Source organism: Sphaerodactylus townsendi, linkage group LG08, assembly GCF_021028975.2.
Source record: "Sphaerodactylus townsendi isolate TG3544 linkage group LG08, MPM_Stown_v2.3, whole genome shotgun sequence".
Lineage (NCBI taxonomy): Eukaryota > Metazoa > Chordata > Lepidosauria > Squamata > Sphaerodactylidae > Sphaerodactylus > Sphaerodactylus townsendi.
In genome coordinates this window covers 37279375-37296248 of record NC_059432.1, presented here as the reverse complement: position 1 = coordinate 37296248, position 16874 = coordinate 37279375, and the positions used below count along the sequence as shown (strand labels likewise).

The 16874-nt window shown below is 44.9% G+C and overlaps 1 protein-coding gene across 1 annotated transcript in view; it reads right to left on the bottom strand.

Annotated features, from left to right (window-relative positions):
• The window catches only part of DNTT (DNA nucleotidylexotransferase), a 165257-nt gene that overhangs the window by 85553 nt on the left and 62830 nt on the right, over positions 1 to 16874 (bottom strand). Inside the window, 2 exon segments of the mRNA XM_048506221.1 lie at positions 14144 to 14276; positions 15405 to 15528. Of these exon segments, the coding sequence (XP_048362178.1) occupies positions 14144 to 14276; positions 15405 to 15528 (257 nt within the window).

Genomic DNA, 16874 nt, shown 5'->3' with positions numbered 1-16874 from the left:
ACCAAAGGTGATAACTTCATTGTGCCCCATGGGAACCTGGCAGCCTCCTCTTACGCAGCAAGGAGATAGATCATTCAGATTTGCTGCTCACAAGCAGCTCTTCAATTCTGTGTTTTACTCTTGCTTGCTTTGCTTTAACCTCTCCCCCCGCCCTTCCTGTTATTGCTTTGTGAACCTTGTTTGCATATCATCACCAATATCCGCTGAGACACTGCAGGAGATCACGCAGATGGGCATTTGAACAGGGGAGATAATTGCTCGCTACCATGAGTCTAGCTTAGAAGAATCAAACTAATCAGCAGCAACTCCTTGTATCAGCTTGCTTATGATGAAGAAAATTAAAGAATGCCTGTGAATTATATTATTATCCACTCCAATGTGAAGTTCACTGAATCTGGAGCCGACTGCAAACAGAATTAACTGCATTCACACCTCACTTGAACAATATTTAAAATGCACTGAAATGGCCAGAAATGAACTGTCACGCTAGATGCCGAGTAAGGTGATCACCCCCATTTCTTTTCCTTTTTCCTACTCTGTGAGAGAATACAGATGGAGAAAAAGAGGCAGAGACAATCCTGGGGGAAAATTTCAGTAGAAATGAAGCTTAGCCCCTTTCCACTCACATACCCCCAAATATGCTTAGCTCTGATAACATCAGGTTCCCTGCACTTTTCCGCTCAAGAAAAAGACAGAAAGAACACAGTTCTCCCCATCCAATGCCAGCTTTACAGCAATTTCTTCAGGTATAAAGAAACCTGTAGGATAGTTCAAACATGCACCCAACAATGGGAGGGGGAATACCTCCCAGGTGTAGCTGCTCTAGCCTTAATCCAAATTAAATACATGTCAGGTCTCTAACTGAGGAAGACTGGATGGGTGGACAATATGATAATTCAAAACTGGTATAGCCTAAATAATCTCTCTTTGCATCCGTGTATTACTTACTATATTGTGGACCCAAGAATTTACCTCAGTGTTTCAGTTACGTGACTGCTCTTCAAGGGCATATCTACTGAAGATGGCCCCCAGGGCACAGTTCAAAGCTAGGCTTGGCCAGGCTCCAGCTCTGAAGTCTGCAATTTAAAGCTGGACCCAGCCAGGCTGAGCCCAGCCTTTAACTCTTCCCTGGCTGGGTCCAGCTTTATATTGTTGGCTCTGCCTCCAAAGTCCATGTAACTTCGGGCGCAGAGCCAGTAGTACACAACTGGATACAGCCAGGCTGAACCTGAAGTTTAAGACTGACCTCTATCTGGCCAGGGCCAGTTTTAAACTGTGGGCTTCAAGGCAGAGCTCACAGTTTAAAGTTAGACCTGGCCAAGCCCAGTTTTGAACTCCACATGAAATTCGGGGGCAGGGCACGCAGCTGAATGCTGAACTGGGCTCAGGTTTGAACTACACTTTTATGCCTGAACTCCACATGGAGTTTGGAAGTGGGGGTGGCTTCTGAAGTGGGGTAAAAGGCTGCCTGGAGCCCCCACTGAGCAACACCCAAAACATGAGCCTTGACTTGCCCCACCCTAAGTACACCTTGGGGCACTTTGTCCATTACCCAGAGCCCACAAAGATTTCCCAAAGAGGTTCATAGGCCCCAAAATATTCTCAGATATTTTTTTTTAAGCTTGGGAAAAAGCCGTATCAGAATGAGGATTTGGCTTTTTTTCAGATTTTACGAAAATTTTGGGTCTATTCAACCCAAATTTGAAAAACACAAAAAAAAATGGTGCACATTCTTAATTGACACAGCTTGGTAACCTGGAAATGTGTATATGAATGAAAGTGCATATAACCTTTCAGGAAAATTTTGTGCACATATTGCTAGGCCTTTTAAATCATGCAAGATTAGCCTTATGGCTTCCCAGAAAAGGTGAAGTCATCCTTTTTCCTAATTTTTTGGAACCAATTAAAAACAGAGCTTTCTAGTTGGGTTTTTCTTTAAGTAACTTCTGATTACTTGCCAAGTACGGTAATTGTTAATTACTCACCAAAGCTTGTAACCTCTGACCATTACTTGAGCCACCCCACAAGATTTATATTATGGTTGGGATGCAGCTTGCGAGTTTTTTTTTAATGGAAATTATAGACTGTTTGTTTAAACTGTCATTTAACAACATAATTACAGTTGTTTGAAAGCTTCTTTGAGTCCCCATAAAGGAGAAAAGTGGGTAACATGTTACATAAATTAAATAAACAAACCAATAAATAAATACATTTATGTGGCTAGGATCCTGGAAGATTGTATGTAAAATTTGCCTGGGGTATTATTTCATTGTTGTGGAGTTTTTGAGAGACATCTTGAGTCTCCTTGAGAGAAAGTGTGGAATACAATTTTAAAAAATAAGTAGGTGATCATTAACACATTATTCATCTTAGTCTTGCAAAGAGCTTTGGAAGATGAGCCAGAGTACTGACTTCTGCTAAATACCTCTGAGAAGATATCTATAGACTGAAACTCTTTTCTGGGGCTTAAGCAATAGAGTGGATTGGTTTGCCTCATGGGAAAATCCTGATCTGCAGAGTGGAGTGATTTACCAGAGGCAGAACTGAGGGCATGAAACATATCCAAAGGCTCTCTTCAGCCTCTGCCCTTGACAGAAACACCTAATCCCACCAGGATTTGTTTTACGTGAGAGAGTATGCAAGCCATCAGCTCAAGTGTTTACTGAGCAAAATTGCTGCAAAGCTTCCAAAACACTCATTTCCAACAAAAGATATTTTTAAAAATACCTGAATAAAACAGCATCTAAATACATGCTTTTCCTTGCTACAGCTATTGTTTGGACTAAAAAGGCACCAAGTGAGGTCATCATCTAAGATACAAAGTACCAAAGCATTGTACAATGACATCCAGATACTGTAAGCAATTTTAGTTCCTCGAGTAAACTGAGAGAAACTTTTATTGTCAAAATTCCAAGGAAAATCTAATGTGTTCCTCTAGACCACTCTTGTTAGTAGCAATTGACAAGCTATACTCAGGGGCCTGACAGTGTTTGTTCAATCCCAGACTCAAGCTAGGCTCATTTGAATGTACCAAGCCTTTCAATGATAGCATAATGAATGACCAATGAACAACATGCCGGTAATGAAAAAGTAGAGGAGCAAGTGGGGGGAATGAGAGGGAGTAGACAGGAAGAGAGAGAGACAATCCATGCCAGCAAGAGAAAAGGGGAAGGAAGAGAGAGAGAGAGAGAAGCTGCAACTCTAACAGGGAGGTGGTAGTGTAAGGGTTTGGGCACAAAAAAATATCTCTGCCACCATACTATTGTTTTCTTCCTCTTACATTATGATCTTTAGAAGAATTTGAACACACACACCCCTCCGCCCCTCATTTACTCCTGCAAACTGGCTCTATAAACTGACACTACAAATATTTTAAATTCTGTATTGGTGTAAAGTAGCTATCACAATGCATTATGTTATCATATGTAATAACCTGAAGTGATAATTCAATCATACAAAATCTTAGATCTGTTTGCACTGTATTTTCTGATGTGCTTTATGTGTTCAGTCAACAGTTCCACTAAGTAAACATAGACAGTGTGGGTAGAAAAGAAGGAGATATATTTAATCTTTTATCACAGCTGTTCTATGGTTGTTTCTGCACAGTCCAAATATTCCAGGTTGAGCAAGGGAAATATCCTGGGTCGATTCCCCACTTCAAAAGTGAAAGTAGAGGGGACCCCTGCTCCGTGTTCGGTACGCGGTTTCAAAAAGGTGTACTTCCAACCAGGATCCAAAATGACACAGGCTGAGAGGTGGGAGGAGTGGCAGAATCGGAGTGACTGCGTTGTCGCTGTGTTGTCACTGCTGGTGTAGTGGGGAGTGCTGCAGGACCCCGGGGTATTTGCTGTGAGGAGTGTGTATCTAATGGTGGGTGGGGAATCGACTCTGGTTTGGTTAAGTAGTTTGCACTGTTTGCTAAAGCAGGTTTGCCACGTGATATTTCCCTCACCCCGGGATTTTCAAAAATTGCCAATTTGGCAATTCTTTTCAAAAATCCCATGGTGAACCCACTGCCATGCAGACACCACAGGAGCAGAACCAGTTTATTTTTCCTACCCAGCTGCCTGATCTCCCTGCCCTGCCACCCTGATCTCCACACCTGACGTCATGTCAGTTTTCAACTCCACTGAGCCACCGACCATTGCAGCCCACCCTTCCTGAAACATTTCCCCAAGCACATTTTCTGCTCATGGTATCGACCGGGTGCCATTTCGCCTGAGTTAATCAGGGGTGGAGTCCCAAAATGTCTCCATTTTCTTTTCTGTACATGTACTGGATGCTTGGAGTGCATAGCTAGGGAGAAGTGCACTTTGGCATGAATGTTAGTGGGCATATCGGGGGGGGAGTCTCTCTTTTTTCCACAAAAATATGAGAACATGAGTGAGAATGTGATGTGTAAAGCAGGTGAAAAGGTGGGCACCAGCAATTCAAAAGGTAGGGCGAAGATGTTCATTCAAGCTGCCGCCCCAAAACAACAGTCAATCAGAACACAGGACATTGGTGATGTTCATGCATGCATGGATATGCTTGCGGTGTAAATACATTCCACACATTTGAGCCAGCATGGTGTCAGAGGTCTGCAACATGCGGCTCTGGAGCTGCATGTGGCTCTTTCAGCCTTATACTGCAACTCCACGTGGCCTGGAGGTCGGAAGGTAGCATGGGCATGTCCCTCCAGCCCTTCAGAGCAGCGCTGGAAGGAAAGGTGAGTGGTATTCCACAAGATGAGCGTCGCTGTCAATTCTGTCCTGATACAACTGTAACACTTTCTCATATTCTGCTCCATTGTTCAAAGTACAACAACATCAGAACCAATTTGAGAACTGTGTTACCAACAGGATTTATGCTCCTCTCTGATAAAACAAAAATGGCTAAGCTTCTAAATAGCTCTAGTGTGGAAATATCTGAAGCTGTTGCTATGTTTTTGCTCGGTGTACTGCAAGTTGAGCAATAATGATCTTTTTATTGTATTTGAAATTCTTGGCACTGGTTTTATGCCTAATAAAGGTTTTTGGATTTGGATTTGGTGAGTGGAGGGGCCGAACCAGAGGGCACTGCTTTTCACATCCCCTCCACTCACCTCTCCTTCCAGCGCTGCTCTGGAGGGTTGGAGGGACATGCCCACACTGCCCTATGACCCCTGGAGGTTGGAGGGTAGCGTGGCCGTGTCCCTCCAGAGCAGCTGCCATCCCCCCTCTGCCATCCCCCCTCTGCCCCATAAAGCAGGCAGCTGCCTCCTGCAGCGCCAGAGGCAGCGGCACTGGGCAGGCTGCAGATGCCATCCCCCCCTCTGCCCCATGGAGTAGGTGGCTGTCTGCTCCATCGGGCAGAGGGGGTTTTCCTGCCTGGCGCCTCCCGCAGTGTGAGAGGCGGCGACGCTGAGCAGACCGCAGACCCCATTCCCCCTCTGCCCCACAGAGCAGGCAGCTCCCTGCTCCATCGGGCAGAAGGGGGTTTCCCTGCCTGGCACCTGCGCCTCCCACCGCTGGAAGGAAAGGTGAGTGGAGGGGCCAAACCAGAGGCGACTCTGTGTGGAGCCACCTCTCCAGCTCGGTAGATCTAGTGGGCATATCGGGGTTCCAAATGGCTCTTTGGGTGGTAAAGGTTGCCGACCCCTGGTTTAGTGGTTAGGAGCAGGTGAACTCTGGAGAACTGGGTTTGATTCCCACTCCTCCACATGAGCTGCGAACGCATATCTAATGAAACATATTTGTTTCCCTTTGCCTAAATTCCTGCTAGGTGACCTTGGGGTAGTCACAGTTCTTCAGAACTTTCTCAGCCCTACTTATCTCACAAGGTGTCTGTTGTGGAGACAGGAAAGGAAAAGACTTTGTAAGCTACCTTGAGTCTCCTTACAGGAAAGAAAGGTGGGGGATAAACACCAAACTCTTCTTTTTCTTCCATATAATGATCAGAATGAATGAACCTCAAGTCAGAACTTTTCCAGTTTGAGATTATCAAGGAGGAAAATACATATTGCCTTCCTTTTTCATCAAATAAGCAATACAGAAAAACTTGAAAAACACAATTCTAGGAATGATAGGAATGAGCCTAATGAAAAGATAATGAAGCAGCAATACACATATCTCCTGAGACAGAAAATATTCCAAAACTGTACAGAGTGTTGCCCTCAATCTGTCCTTCCTCTAACACAGAGATGTATTACAACTCTGTATTTCTAGGTCCTTAAGATTTGGGATGTGCACTTAAAAATTTAAGAGTACATACTGGCTGCATTCATCTCTCATACTAATATTCAGTTCCAAGTAACCACACACTTGCATACATTGTTAGTTTTATGATTCTCTACATGAGAAAGGAGTTGGATGAGCAAAAGGAGGGTACATAAGCCTGGGATCAAATGTTCGTGCACATTTAATTGCACATTAGCCACTATCAGTATTATCTAGTAGCTGTAGCACACCTCAACTACTGTTTCAAAAGACACCACCTTGAGGCATCTTTTTAAATTAGGGAAATGGAAAAGTCTAGCTGTCTAGGACACAGGGAAATAATGGAATGGAATTCCATTAATGGAAAGGAAGCCATAACAGATAAGCCATCAATATATGCCTACTCAAATTAGGATTTTGAAACTGTCCTTTATAACTCAATAGTTGCTATGGGAAAGCACTGAGGATTGCCCTCTTCCTGAGATCATATGTATAGGTGTGAGGTTAGCAAAGCTTCTATAGTACTTATCCTTCACGTTCATCCATCTTGAGGGTATTTGGAATTTCCACTGACTTCCTACCAAGTGCCCACTAATTGTACCATCCAGGTAATGCTATATTGAACAGCGTAAATGAAAACTTCCGGGTTGGGACCAAAGGAGGTAGGGTGTGTCTTTCCTTGTGGAGAGAAACCTCACTAAACAGTGAACAGTAAGAACTTTATACTACCTTACTGAGACATCATCCTGTGAACCAGGCTGTAACAGGTAGGAAAAAAAGACTTCTAAAGGGGAATGGTCTGATGAAATGGGCTCATAATGAAACTTAATGTAGAGATGAGGAGAGTTCAAGGGGACACCTGCAGAGGAATGGAGAGAGAAAGAAAAAGAACAGAGCAGGAAAGGACACGTGTCACTTTAAGAAAGAGAAAAGAGGTGGTGTAGTAACAGAGTAGCAATAGAGAGCAAGAGGATAGAGTCAGCATGATAAACAAGAATAACATCATCAAAACGGGCAAGATCTAAAAGGACCAAAATAGGAAACAGACAAATGTGCCAACATAGAGAAAAACTGAACCAAACTTCACCAAACCTGGGTGGTATCATCAGTAGGGTCTCATGAAGATACTCTGACATTTTGGTGCTGCTATCTTAATAATTGCACCCCTGACAGCAGGTACCCCTTAAATTTCCCCAGATTTTCCTTTTAAATCAACCCCCTTCCTGCCAATGCTTGTTTTCTTTCTTTTATTCTCTCAATGCCTAATAAAGGTTATTATTATTATTATTGTAAATTTCATAGCTGCCAGATCTTTAGCTGGTTGTTGGCCTTCATTATTATTTTCAACCTTTCAATCAAGTTAACCAGTTTCAAACATTCCTGAAGAGGGCTAGGTCCAAAGTAACCTCTTCCAAGATTAAATGATTTCACATACACCTTATTCACTAAAAACAGTTAAAATGATTATAAGAATTCATATATTGATTTAAATAGAATACATGTTATATATACTTTTCTTATATTTCACTATCATTTCAGAGTTCATTAAAATATAGAAAAACACATTTTAATTATATCATTAGATTTTACCTGCTTCTAACCTTTAAACATTTGTATCTGACATCTGTATTTATTAACTAAGTTTATCTATCTAGCTGAAAATGTATTTTGGACTCTGAGAGATGCTGTTTTAAGTCCTTAGTCCAGGATGTTATAAATTCCTTAGTGATATGATAAGATCTTCCTACTTTGTATGTTTGCTGACTTAGTTACATTTTACTTTTTACAACTGAGAGAGAGACTCCTTGATTTTCAGTTTATATAGATCCCTTATTCTTTTATATCAAATATAATATTCAGGCTATTTTCTGTTCCCATAATAGGAGAAAGAAAATATTTCACTAAAACACTGAAATGAAAAACATCAACCCAATTCTCTGTTAAACACGTACGATAAAATATTTGCAGCTATCTTAGCAAATCACTTTAAAAGGGTCCTACAAGAATACATTCATGAAGTTTTTACCAAAAAGGCAAACTAAAGAAAACTAAAGAAAAAAGCAAACTGAAGTCGTGCCCGCAGGGTCGCAAGGAAGAGGCGAGACGCGGTGATATCATCCGGTGGAGAGAGCCAGCAGCAGGAAGCGCGGGATCCTTGGATCTGGCAACTCTGCTGTGTGCTCGGCCCTGGCACCTTTTATTAGGGTTTACAATAGGGGCGGCAATGGGGGCGTACCGGGAGGCGGGAGAGCAGGAGAGCGGGAGGGTATCATATGATACATGACATCATGGAGTTGCCTACGTGCGGGAGGAAGCGTCCGTGTCTGGGTCTAATCCACACCTGGGGGCAAGAGCCCTTTTGTCCCTTTGTCTGGGACACCTGGTGACCGTGAGTCAGGCATCTCATGACCTGTGACTCATGGGGGACTGGGGGGTGGGGGAGCGTGTGCGCCCAGAAGGCCGCAGCTGGCACCGGCATTCCAGGCGCGCTATCTACGGTTCTGCTGGGTTCGCGGGCTCACCCCTACATCTCCCCGTTTCTAACGTTTTAGAAGGGAAACCGAATTTAGCTGGGCCAATTTAGAGGGACGCTCGCCTCCCCAGGAACTCGGTCAAGTTGGCTGAGCTGTTTGTGCAACATGAGAACCTGGTTTCTACGCAGGGGGAAGTCAAAGGGTTTCTTGCACACATTACAGGCAAAGATAGACATACATTGAACAAGGCAGGATCCAACAACAAGGCATACAATATCAGAAAGAATAAAACAACACATGTTACATTCTCACACCCTTGGTGATGCAGCAACAACAGATAATCAATAGCGGCATGATTGTCTAAGGTCGCTTGACGAAGCTCTTGATGCTCGGCCAGAGCATCCAAAGCAGTCGAGGTGGAGTTGATGGACTTCGCAAGGGCGCAGGCCAGACGGCCGATAATCTTGGCGTTACAGGAAACAAGTCCGGGGACTCCCACGAGGGAAGTCGCGAGAGAAACATACTCTGCCTTGGCTAGAGCGACCGCGTCGCTCCGGCAAGGGGGGTCGAGGGAGAGGGCGGAGCCGCTGCGGCGCCTGGGCTTCCTGGGCGGAGCCTGGGGCAGGACGATAGTGAGGCGGCAGCAGAGAGCTCCGGCAGACAGATAGGCGGGGATGCAACAAAGACAAATAACATAACTTAAACAGTCAGTTGGGTCACAGTACTCAATAATTCCTTTGGAGGTTGGCTCCAAAGGGCATAAATGGGGCAAGGCATAAGACATTGTGCTAGCAACAATATTTACAAAACATGCATGTTTGTAGGAAGGCTACATCATATACAATAAACATAGCTAAACGATACATAAGCTGGATGTAAGGAAGGGAGGCAGCCCGTGGCTGCATAATTGTCCAATGCATGGCTCTTGCTGTTTGACTACCAAAGCTACAGAGCAATGGTGGTAGAGTCCATGGATTTCTCAAGAGCGTAGGGAGAGCTACTGATAGTCTTTAGCATTGCAAGTTCAGTGACTCCTGCAAGCAAGGCTGCGAGAGAAGGCATGTTCCGATAGCAATCAAGTGGCTGAAAACAGCGGAGAGTTCCAAAGGTTAACCTATCAGGAATGTTCCTGGCTGCAACTCCAAACTTCAGCCAGGGGGCGGCAGAGAGGGAGAGAGAATGGCGACTGTAGACGAGGAGCAGCGACGCATGGCATCAACCTCTGAGCTATAGCTGACCCAGATTGATGTTCCTTTCTGGGAGGGCCCCAATGAGGGCTGCGATCTCTGCGGAAGGAATTGGTGTGCTGGCTCCAGAGAGATCTTTCCCATCTCTCGGCTCTGGCTGGGGGGCAATCAGGCTTTCTCAATAGGGCTGCTGGGCTGGATCCTCTAGGGAGATCCGCTCCACCCCTGGGATGGGGTTGGTTCCCATCTGATGCCACTCCAGGGGCTGACCGGGCATGGCAAGCTGGACTCCTGTATGGGAGAGAAGAACAAGCAACGCTTTTCCCCCAGGGGGTTTGCACTGGCGGAGTTAGTTCTCATAGATGACAATGGAAAACCTGAGCCCTGAGTGGGGGGCGAGCAATTGGATGTGGTCTGCTGGATGAGACCTTGATTGGGTTGGTAGGGGGGGCACTACTCCCCTTTCTTTAGTTTGTTTGGCCAAGATCTCCTTAAAGATGCGGTCGGCCCATTCCAGTGATCGGCTTGCAACATTCAAGGCATTAAGAACACATAACACAAAGGTGGAGACAGGAAGGGCTCCGGAGAGCTTGGGGGAGGGGAATGAGGAAGGGTCACACCCAGGTCGGGTGCTTGTTTGCAAAACAATCCCAATCGCCGTCTAAGGTGTGGGTTTTGAGAAGCAGCTTAAGCAATTCACAGTTATGATCATATCTAGCAGAAGCAACACATAGAGAGGATTTAGAAAGAAAAAAAATGCAGAGAGAAAATTCCTGGGCTTGAGTTAGACCGCACGAGCAACTTGAGAGGGGTTTGCAAAAAACCCTTTTCAACCCCTAGGTCTAGAGGTGGGGTGAATCAGCCCATTTGAGAGAAGACAAAAGGTATGCAGAAGAAAAGGGAGGGGGGAGGGTTTGGAAGTTAACCTTACCTTTCCCCCTTGTGAGGAGACTCTAGCTGATTTGAGTTCGCTTCCTATCTTCACAGTGGAGACTATGTAAGATAGGTGGGGCTGAGAGAACCCCTAGGTACTGTGACTAGCCAGATGGCACTCAGCAGAAAATGTGGGAGCACGGAAATAATTCTGGTCTCACATATAAACCTGTGCTATGCCAGTGTGGCAGTGTAGGCTCAGATGGGCAGAGGAAGAAGTTCTCAAGAAAAAGCTTGAAGAAGAATTTTGAGGGTTTAAACTAAGATGGAGGTGGCTTGAAGCAGATTCCACCAGTATTCTAGGGAGCACACGAACTGTGTCCCTTTCAAAGCTGATACTATAATGGGTGGAACCTTACAAGGCATAGGCACTCATAATCAGAAGGAGGAGAACTCTAGATTTAAGCACAAGGAGAAGCACAAGGAGAACTTTAGATTTAAGCACAAGAGTATAGCTTTAGAGGCAATGGGAAAAATCCCACTCATGGGGGGGAGAACCTTAGGGGCCCCCTTTTTTATTGAACATACAATTGGAGACATATCTAGGAGGAAATAACATGAGTTTAAAACGTCCCGGCTTCTTGTCCTTCCCCCTTCCTAGGGGGGAAGGGCCGGCAGCTCTTCGTTCTGCTGTGAAAGAGAAGGGGTTATGTGAGGGTTGATGGGGGAATTGCGCAAGCCTTTGTTCTCTGTGAGCTTGATTCCGAACCGGCTCAAACTGGGCTTTAGAGGCAAGCACATGTTGGATTTTTTGAAGATGGCTACAGCTGGATTTGGGAAACTTACCCTCTGGATCTCACAGGGCGTTTCCTTTGCAGGCTGGGATCCTGTACTTCTTGAGGTACTGAGGATTTTGCTGTTACTGGGAGCTTTGGGCTTAGGGTATTGCACATGCTTAGAGGCCATGCAATCTGGGTTTTCCATGGAGGAGCTGAGGTGCTGAGCATTCCCTCCTGGGTCCCAAGGGGGCTTTCTGGGTTTTTCCTTAGTGGAAGACTCCAGGTTTAAGACGCTGAGGCTAGCATTTTCCCCCTTCCGCGCCTCCTCACCCTGCAGATTTGTTATAGGGCATTCTGTGGAGGTTTCAAGACGGCAGTCCTCTTGGTTAGTGAGATGGACTGAGCAAAGTGCCAGAATGTTGGCATCTTCTTCCGTCAGCATTTCTTTCCGCCGCAGAGCAGACTCTGCAGAGATTTTGAAACGCGCGCCATTCTGTGGCACTGACGGAGGCATGGTGGCTTCAGAGAGAGAAGGGACGAGCAGGGCGGGAAATAGAAACGCAGAGGGAGAGCAGGCAGTGAGATTCAGATCAGCTGAGCTTAGATTAGATTCAAGTGAAGGCACAGAGGCAGGAGGATCGAATGGAAGGCAGACATTGGGAGCAGATTGCTCTAGGGAAGGCTCACTCATGAGCGGAGGAGGAGGAGGTGGCTGAGCAGCGAGAGTGCGAGCGGGAGAGTTTGAATGAGGCAAGGAGGCAAGTGAGACAGGAGGAGGACAGGCGTCCGGTTTAGGGGATAGAGAATATTCCGGGGGTGAAATTGTAGGATCGAAAGGAGGGACATCTATGGCAGAGAGACCACAGACCTGCAGACTGATGGCGACATAACATTGCCTCCACATCAGTAGCAGTGACATCGGTGCGTGAGGCTCTCTGTGCAGAGTGCGCCCGATGTTTTCCCAGTCCTTAAGATTCAATGTCCCCCTCTCAGGGTACCATGAACATTGCCTATCAATCTCCCCAACCAGTTTGCGCAGATCCCTTTTCTTTACTGGGACTCTGGCGCGTTTCGTCAGCGCTTTCAGTTCGCTAATGTGCTTGTCATAAGCAGTGCTTTGGCAAGCTCCCATACTTACCGGTGGTTCATCAGACAAGAGAGGGTCCTAGAACGCGGGTCCGAGGATGAGCAGATCCAGCGGACAATCGGTGCAGGTCCAGCGGACGATCTGTGCACCAAGGGGGCCTATCCCAGGCGACGGTAAGCGGGAGGAGGTTGGAGATTCCCTGGTTTCGGCACCAGCATGAAGTCGTGCCCGCAGGGTCGCAAGGAAGAGGCGAGACGCGGTGATATCATCCGGTGGAGAGAGCCAGCAGCAGGAAGCACGGGATCCTTGGATCTGGCAACTCTACTGTGAGCTCGGCCCTGGCACCTTTTATTAGGGTTTACAATAGGGGCGGCAATGGGGGCGTACTGGGAGGTGGGAGAGCGGGAGGGTATCATATGATACATGACATCATGGAGTTGCCTACGTGCGGGAGGAAGCATCCGTGTCTGGGTCTAATCCACACCTGGGGGCAAGAGCCCTTTTGTCCCTTTGTCTGGGACACCTGGTGACCGTGAGTCAGGCATCTCATGACCTGTGACTCACGGGGGACCGGGGGGTGGGGGAGCGTGTGCGCCCAGAAGGCCGCAGCTGGCACCGGCATTCCAGGCGCGCTATCTACGGTTCTGCTGGGTTCGCGGGCTCACCCCTACACAAACGGAATAGTGTTAGACATCATAGAATTTTTAGAACACCCAGAAAAACAAATAGCAATAATATTTTTGGACACAGAAAAGCATTCAACAATGTGAAGTGAGCATTCCTGAGGAAAGTACTACAATATATGGAATTTGAGGGCCATTTTCAACAAGCTTTGAAGGCTATCTACTGCACTGAAAAAAACAAAAATTCTGATTAATGGCAATTTGAACTGCAAAATATTGTTTGCAATACAAAAAGGAACCAGGCAAGGATGCCCTCTGTCTCCTTTATTATTTATTCAATAGTTTTAGAAGTTTTAAACAGAGATATTAGAAAAGATGAGGAAATAGAACGGATAAAAATTAAAGGAGAAAATTATAAACTTAGAGCATATGCAGATGATCTAGTGTTCTTAGATAAACCAATAGATAAGATTAATATTGTGACAGAGAAACTGAATAGATTTGGAAAGTTAGCTGGTCTTAAGATAAATAAATTAAAAACAAAAATGATTCTGAAAAATATGACAAAAAGTAAAGTCTTCTATGACTATTAATATTGGGGGTGGGATGAGTGTCTTATTCTTTTTAGTATTCTGTGCCAGCAGAAGAAATTATATTCTCTTAAGAACAGACAGGACAACAATATTCTATAGGATTAGCATCAAGTCCAGCCCAGCATCAGAGGAACATTAAAATTTGTTGACGTACCATGCAAATACAAATTTACTTGTTCTAATATTCTGTTCTCATAAACCAAACTATAGCATTTTATGGGTTTTAAAAGCATTACTGTAAAGAAGAAAAATCAAAGTTATGATAATAAATATGAAAATATTTTCAATAAATTGGTTTCTTTCCTTTGTGCCACCCACTACAAATCAAATCTCCTAATTCATTAATCTTACCTTCTGAAACCACCAGTCAAAGTCACTAAAGCACTGGGGGAAAATCTCCACACTGTATCCTTCACAATCAAGGCAATGGAATCTGCTTCTGCCTTAGATACATAGTTGTTGAGGTCTTCATAGTGTAGCAATCCTGAAAAGTAATACATTTGGTGTAATGAGTATAGTTCAGTAGACAACATAGCCAGTATTTGATGATGAGTCACACCACAGTTTCAAGCATTTGCAGGCTAGTTTCTAGACAGAGAACCATATATGGCACACAATTGGGCAGCTGTATTTAATAGGAAAAATATGAATAATCTGTTTTAATCACAACTATTTATTTGAGTTTCTTATTTATTGGCCACCTTTCTCATGGAAGATCTCATTATGAGAAAAACTCCAATCTGCATTAGATGGCTGAGGACTCACATTCAGAAGTACTTTCTGTCCTATGCTGCTCTGCAAACTGGTATGGTGGGAGAAAATGACTGCTCAGGGATGCTCAGGCCTTCCTTTTCTGTTACCATGTCCCTTTTAGATGACTAAAAAATGTCAGGGGAGTGCCTGAACATCCATAGGTGTCAAACATGATGCTGGCAGGGGATGATGGGGACTGTAGTCCATAACATCTGGAGGGCAGTGAGTTTGACACCTGTGTGCTAGACACTCAGACTACAGTCCTAGGGAGTTGGCCCTATTAAGCATAATGGGACTCATATCCTAGGATTGCCCTGCCAGAGATCCATGATAGGGTTTGTAGGATAAATATTTTTAATCCTCTGATTTCAAAGGAAAATGACTTGGATGTTTAAAAAAATGTTATTGTCATCTATTTAATATTTTAAGGTATTGTTGTTGTCTTGCATTGGGTTTCAGTATTTTGAGAGAAAGGAGGGTTAATAAATGTTTCAAACAATAAATTCATCCAATCGCTTAAAGCTCTAATGACCCCTAAGAAGTAAGGCCACATACAGTCAATAAATCAATGGACAATGTAATAACAAATACATTTGACATCCTTGAAAGAATACCAAGGATGAATCAACCACAGAGCTGGGAAGGATATTTTGAATTAAGAGTTTTTGAATTTTTTTTGAGTCACAGGATTTAGGTATGGAAAGTATTTAGGTTTATGGAACTGAATGTCTAAACTGACAAGATCTGAAGATAGTTCCCTGCCCTGCCCCACCCCCAAATTCATTTTATTAATGTGCATATGTTGCACTTACCATTTGATTTTCAGATTGGCTTGGTTACATTGAAAATGAAACTCTACCTGCTGTCTGCATTCTTGTCAGTTTCAAGCTCTTGTCCTTTTTCACATCTTCTAGAGTCCGCAAACCCATCCTGTACCACTTTTGAGAAGTCTTCAGTCCCACTCCAAAAACAGACATAAATTGCTATAGATAATAAAGAAAACATTCATACTGATAAGCTGCAGAATTTTTGGCTGACTTAGGCCCCTTCTGCACTGGCCAATAAACAGGGGCAAATGATGGTAGAAAACCCGTTTTGGGGGGGAACTTCACACAGATCCCGCTCCTAATGTGAGTCCACCTCGTGTTCCCCCCTTCCCACCTGGGTTATTCAAGAATTGCACTATCTATAATTCTTTTGTTTTAATGCAGCTTGCAGCCGCACACAAGCAAACAGCGGCCAGGAAGCGCACTTCCCTCCATTTTCCAAGGTCCTAGTGGGTAGTTGCATAGCCACAGAGGGACACTGGGGGTTAGCATGGCTGCAGAGGTCCATGCCTGCCTGCCCACGTAGCTATGCAGTGGAGGGAGGTGAGAAACAAAAAAAGAACCTCTGTGCGAAGGCACAACCACAACCTGCACTGCTTCCATGGGCTACATTTGCTGCCTGCATGAACATAAGAACATAAGAACTAGCCTGCTGGATCAGACCAGAGTCCATCTAGTCCAGCACTCTGCTACTCGCAGTGGCCCACCAGGTGCCTTTGGGAGCTCATGTGCAGGATGTGAAAGCAATGGCCTGCTGCTGCTGCTGCTCCTGAGCACCTGGTCTGCTAAGGCATTTGCAATCTGAGATCAAGGAGGATCAAGATTGGTAACCATAGATTGACTTCTCCTCCATTAATCTGTCCAAGCCCCTTTTAAAGCTATCCAGGTTAGTGGCCATCACCACCTCCTGTGGCAGCATATTCCAAACACCAATCACACGTTGTGTGAAGAAGTGTTTCCTTTTATTAGTCCTAATTCTTCCCCCCAGCATTTTCAATGAATGCCCCCTGGTTCTAGTATTGTGAGAGGCATGCGAATAAGCCAACCGGACAGCGGGTTGCTTTGTGCCGACTGCAGCCTGCTGTATTTTTGCTGTGCGAAAGGGGCCTTAGTTTGACATTTGGACACAAAGGCAAGATCCTTACCCTAAATACATAGCAAGCAATAACCACTAATATCAGGTGAAGACTAGTCCTTAAGTTCACTGAGAAAACACCCAGCAGGCTTCTTACCTAGGAGGCAACTACTGGCCAAGAGCAAGCTAAATCCCACCATTTCGGGCATGGCTCAGTGCTTAATGAAGGCCCCTTAGCTTCTACCCAGCCAGCAGCAACACTGAGGTTCAGTGCTTGATTCCAGCTGTGAAGCCAAGTGAGGTGGCCCTGGCACACTGGCTTACAAAGGTTGCCCAACTCAAGTTGAGCCAGCAGTGATACAGGAGGAAGTGATGTATGGAAATGCCACAGTTTTGTAAGTCCTACTTATTTCAATTTCATTGTGGT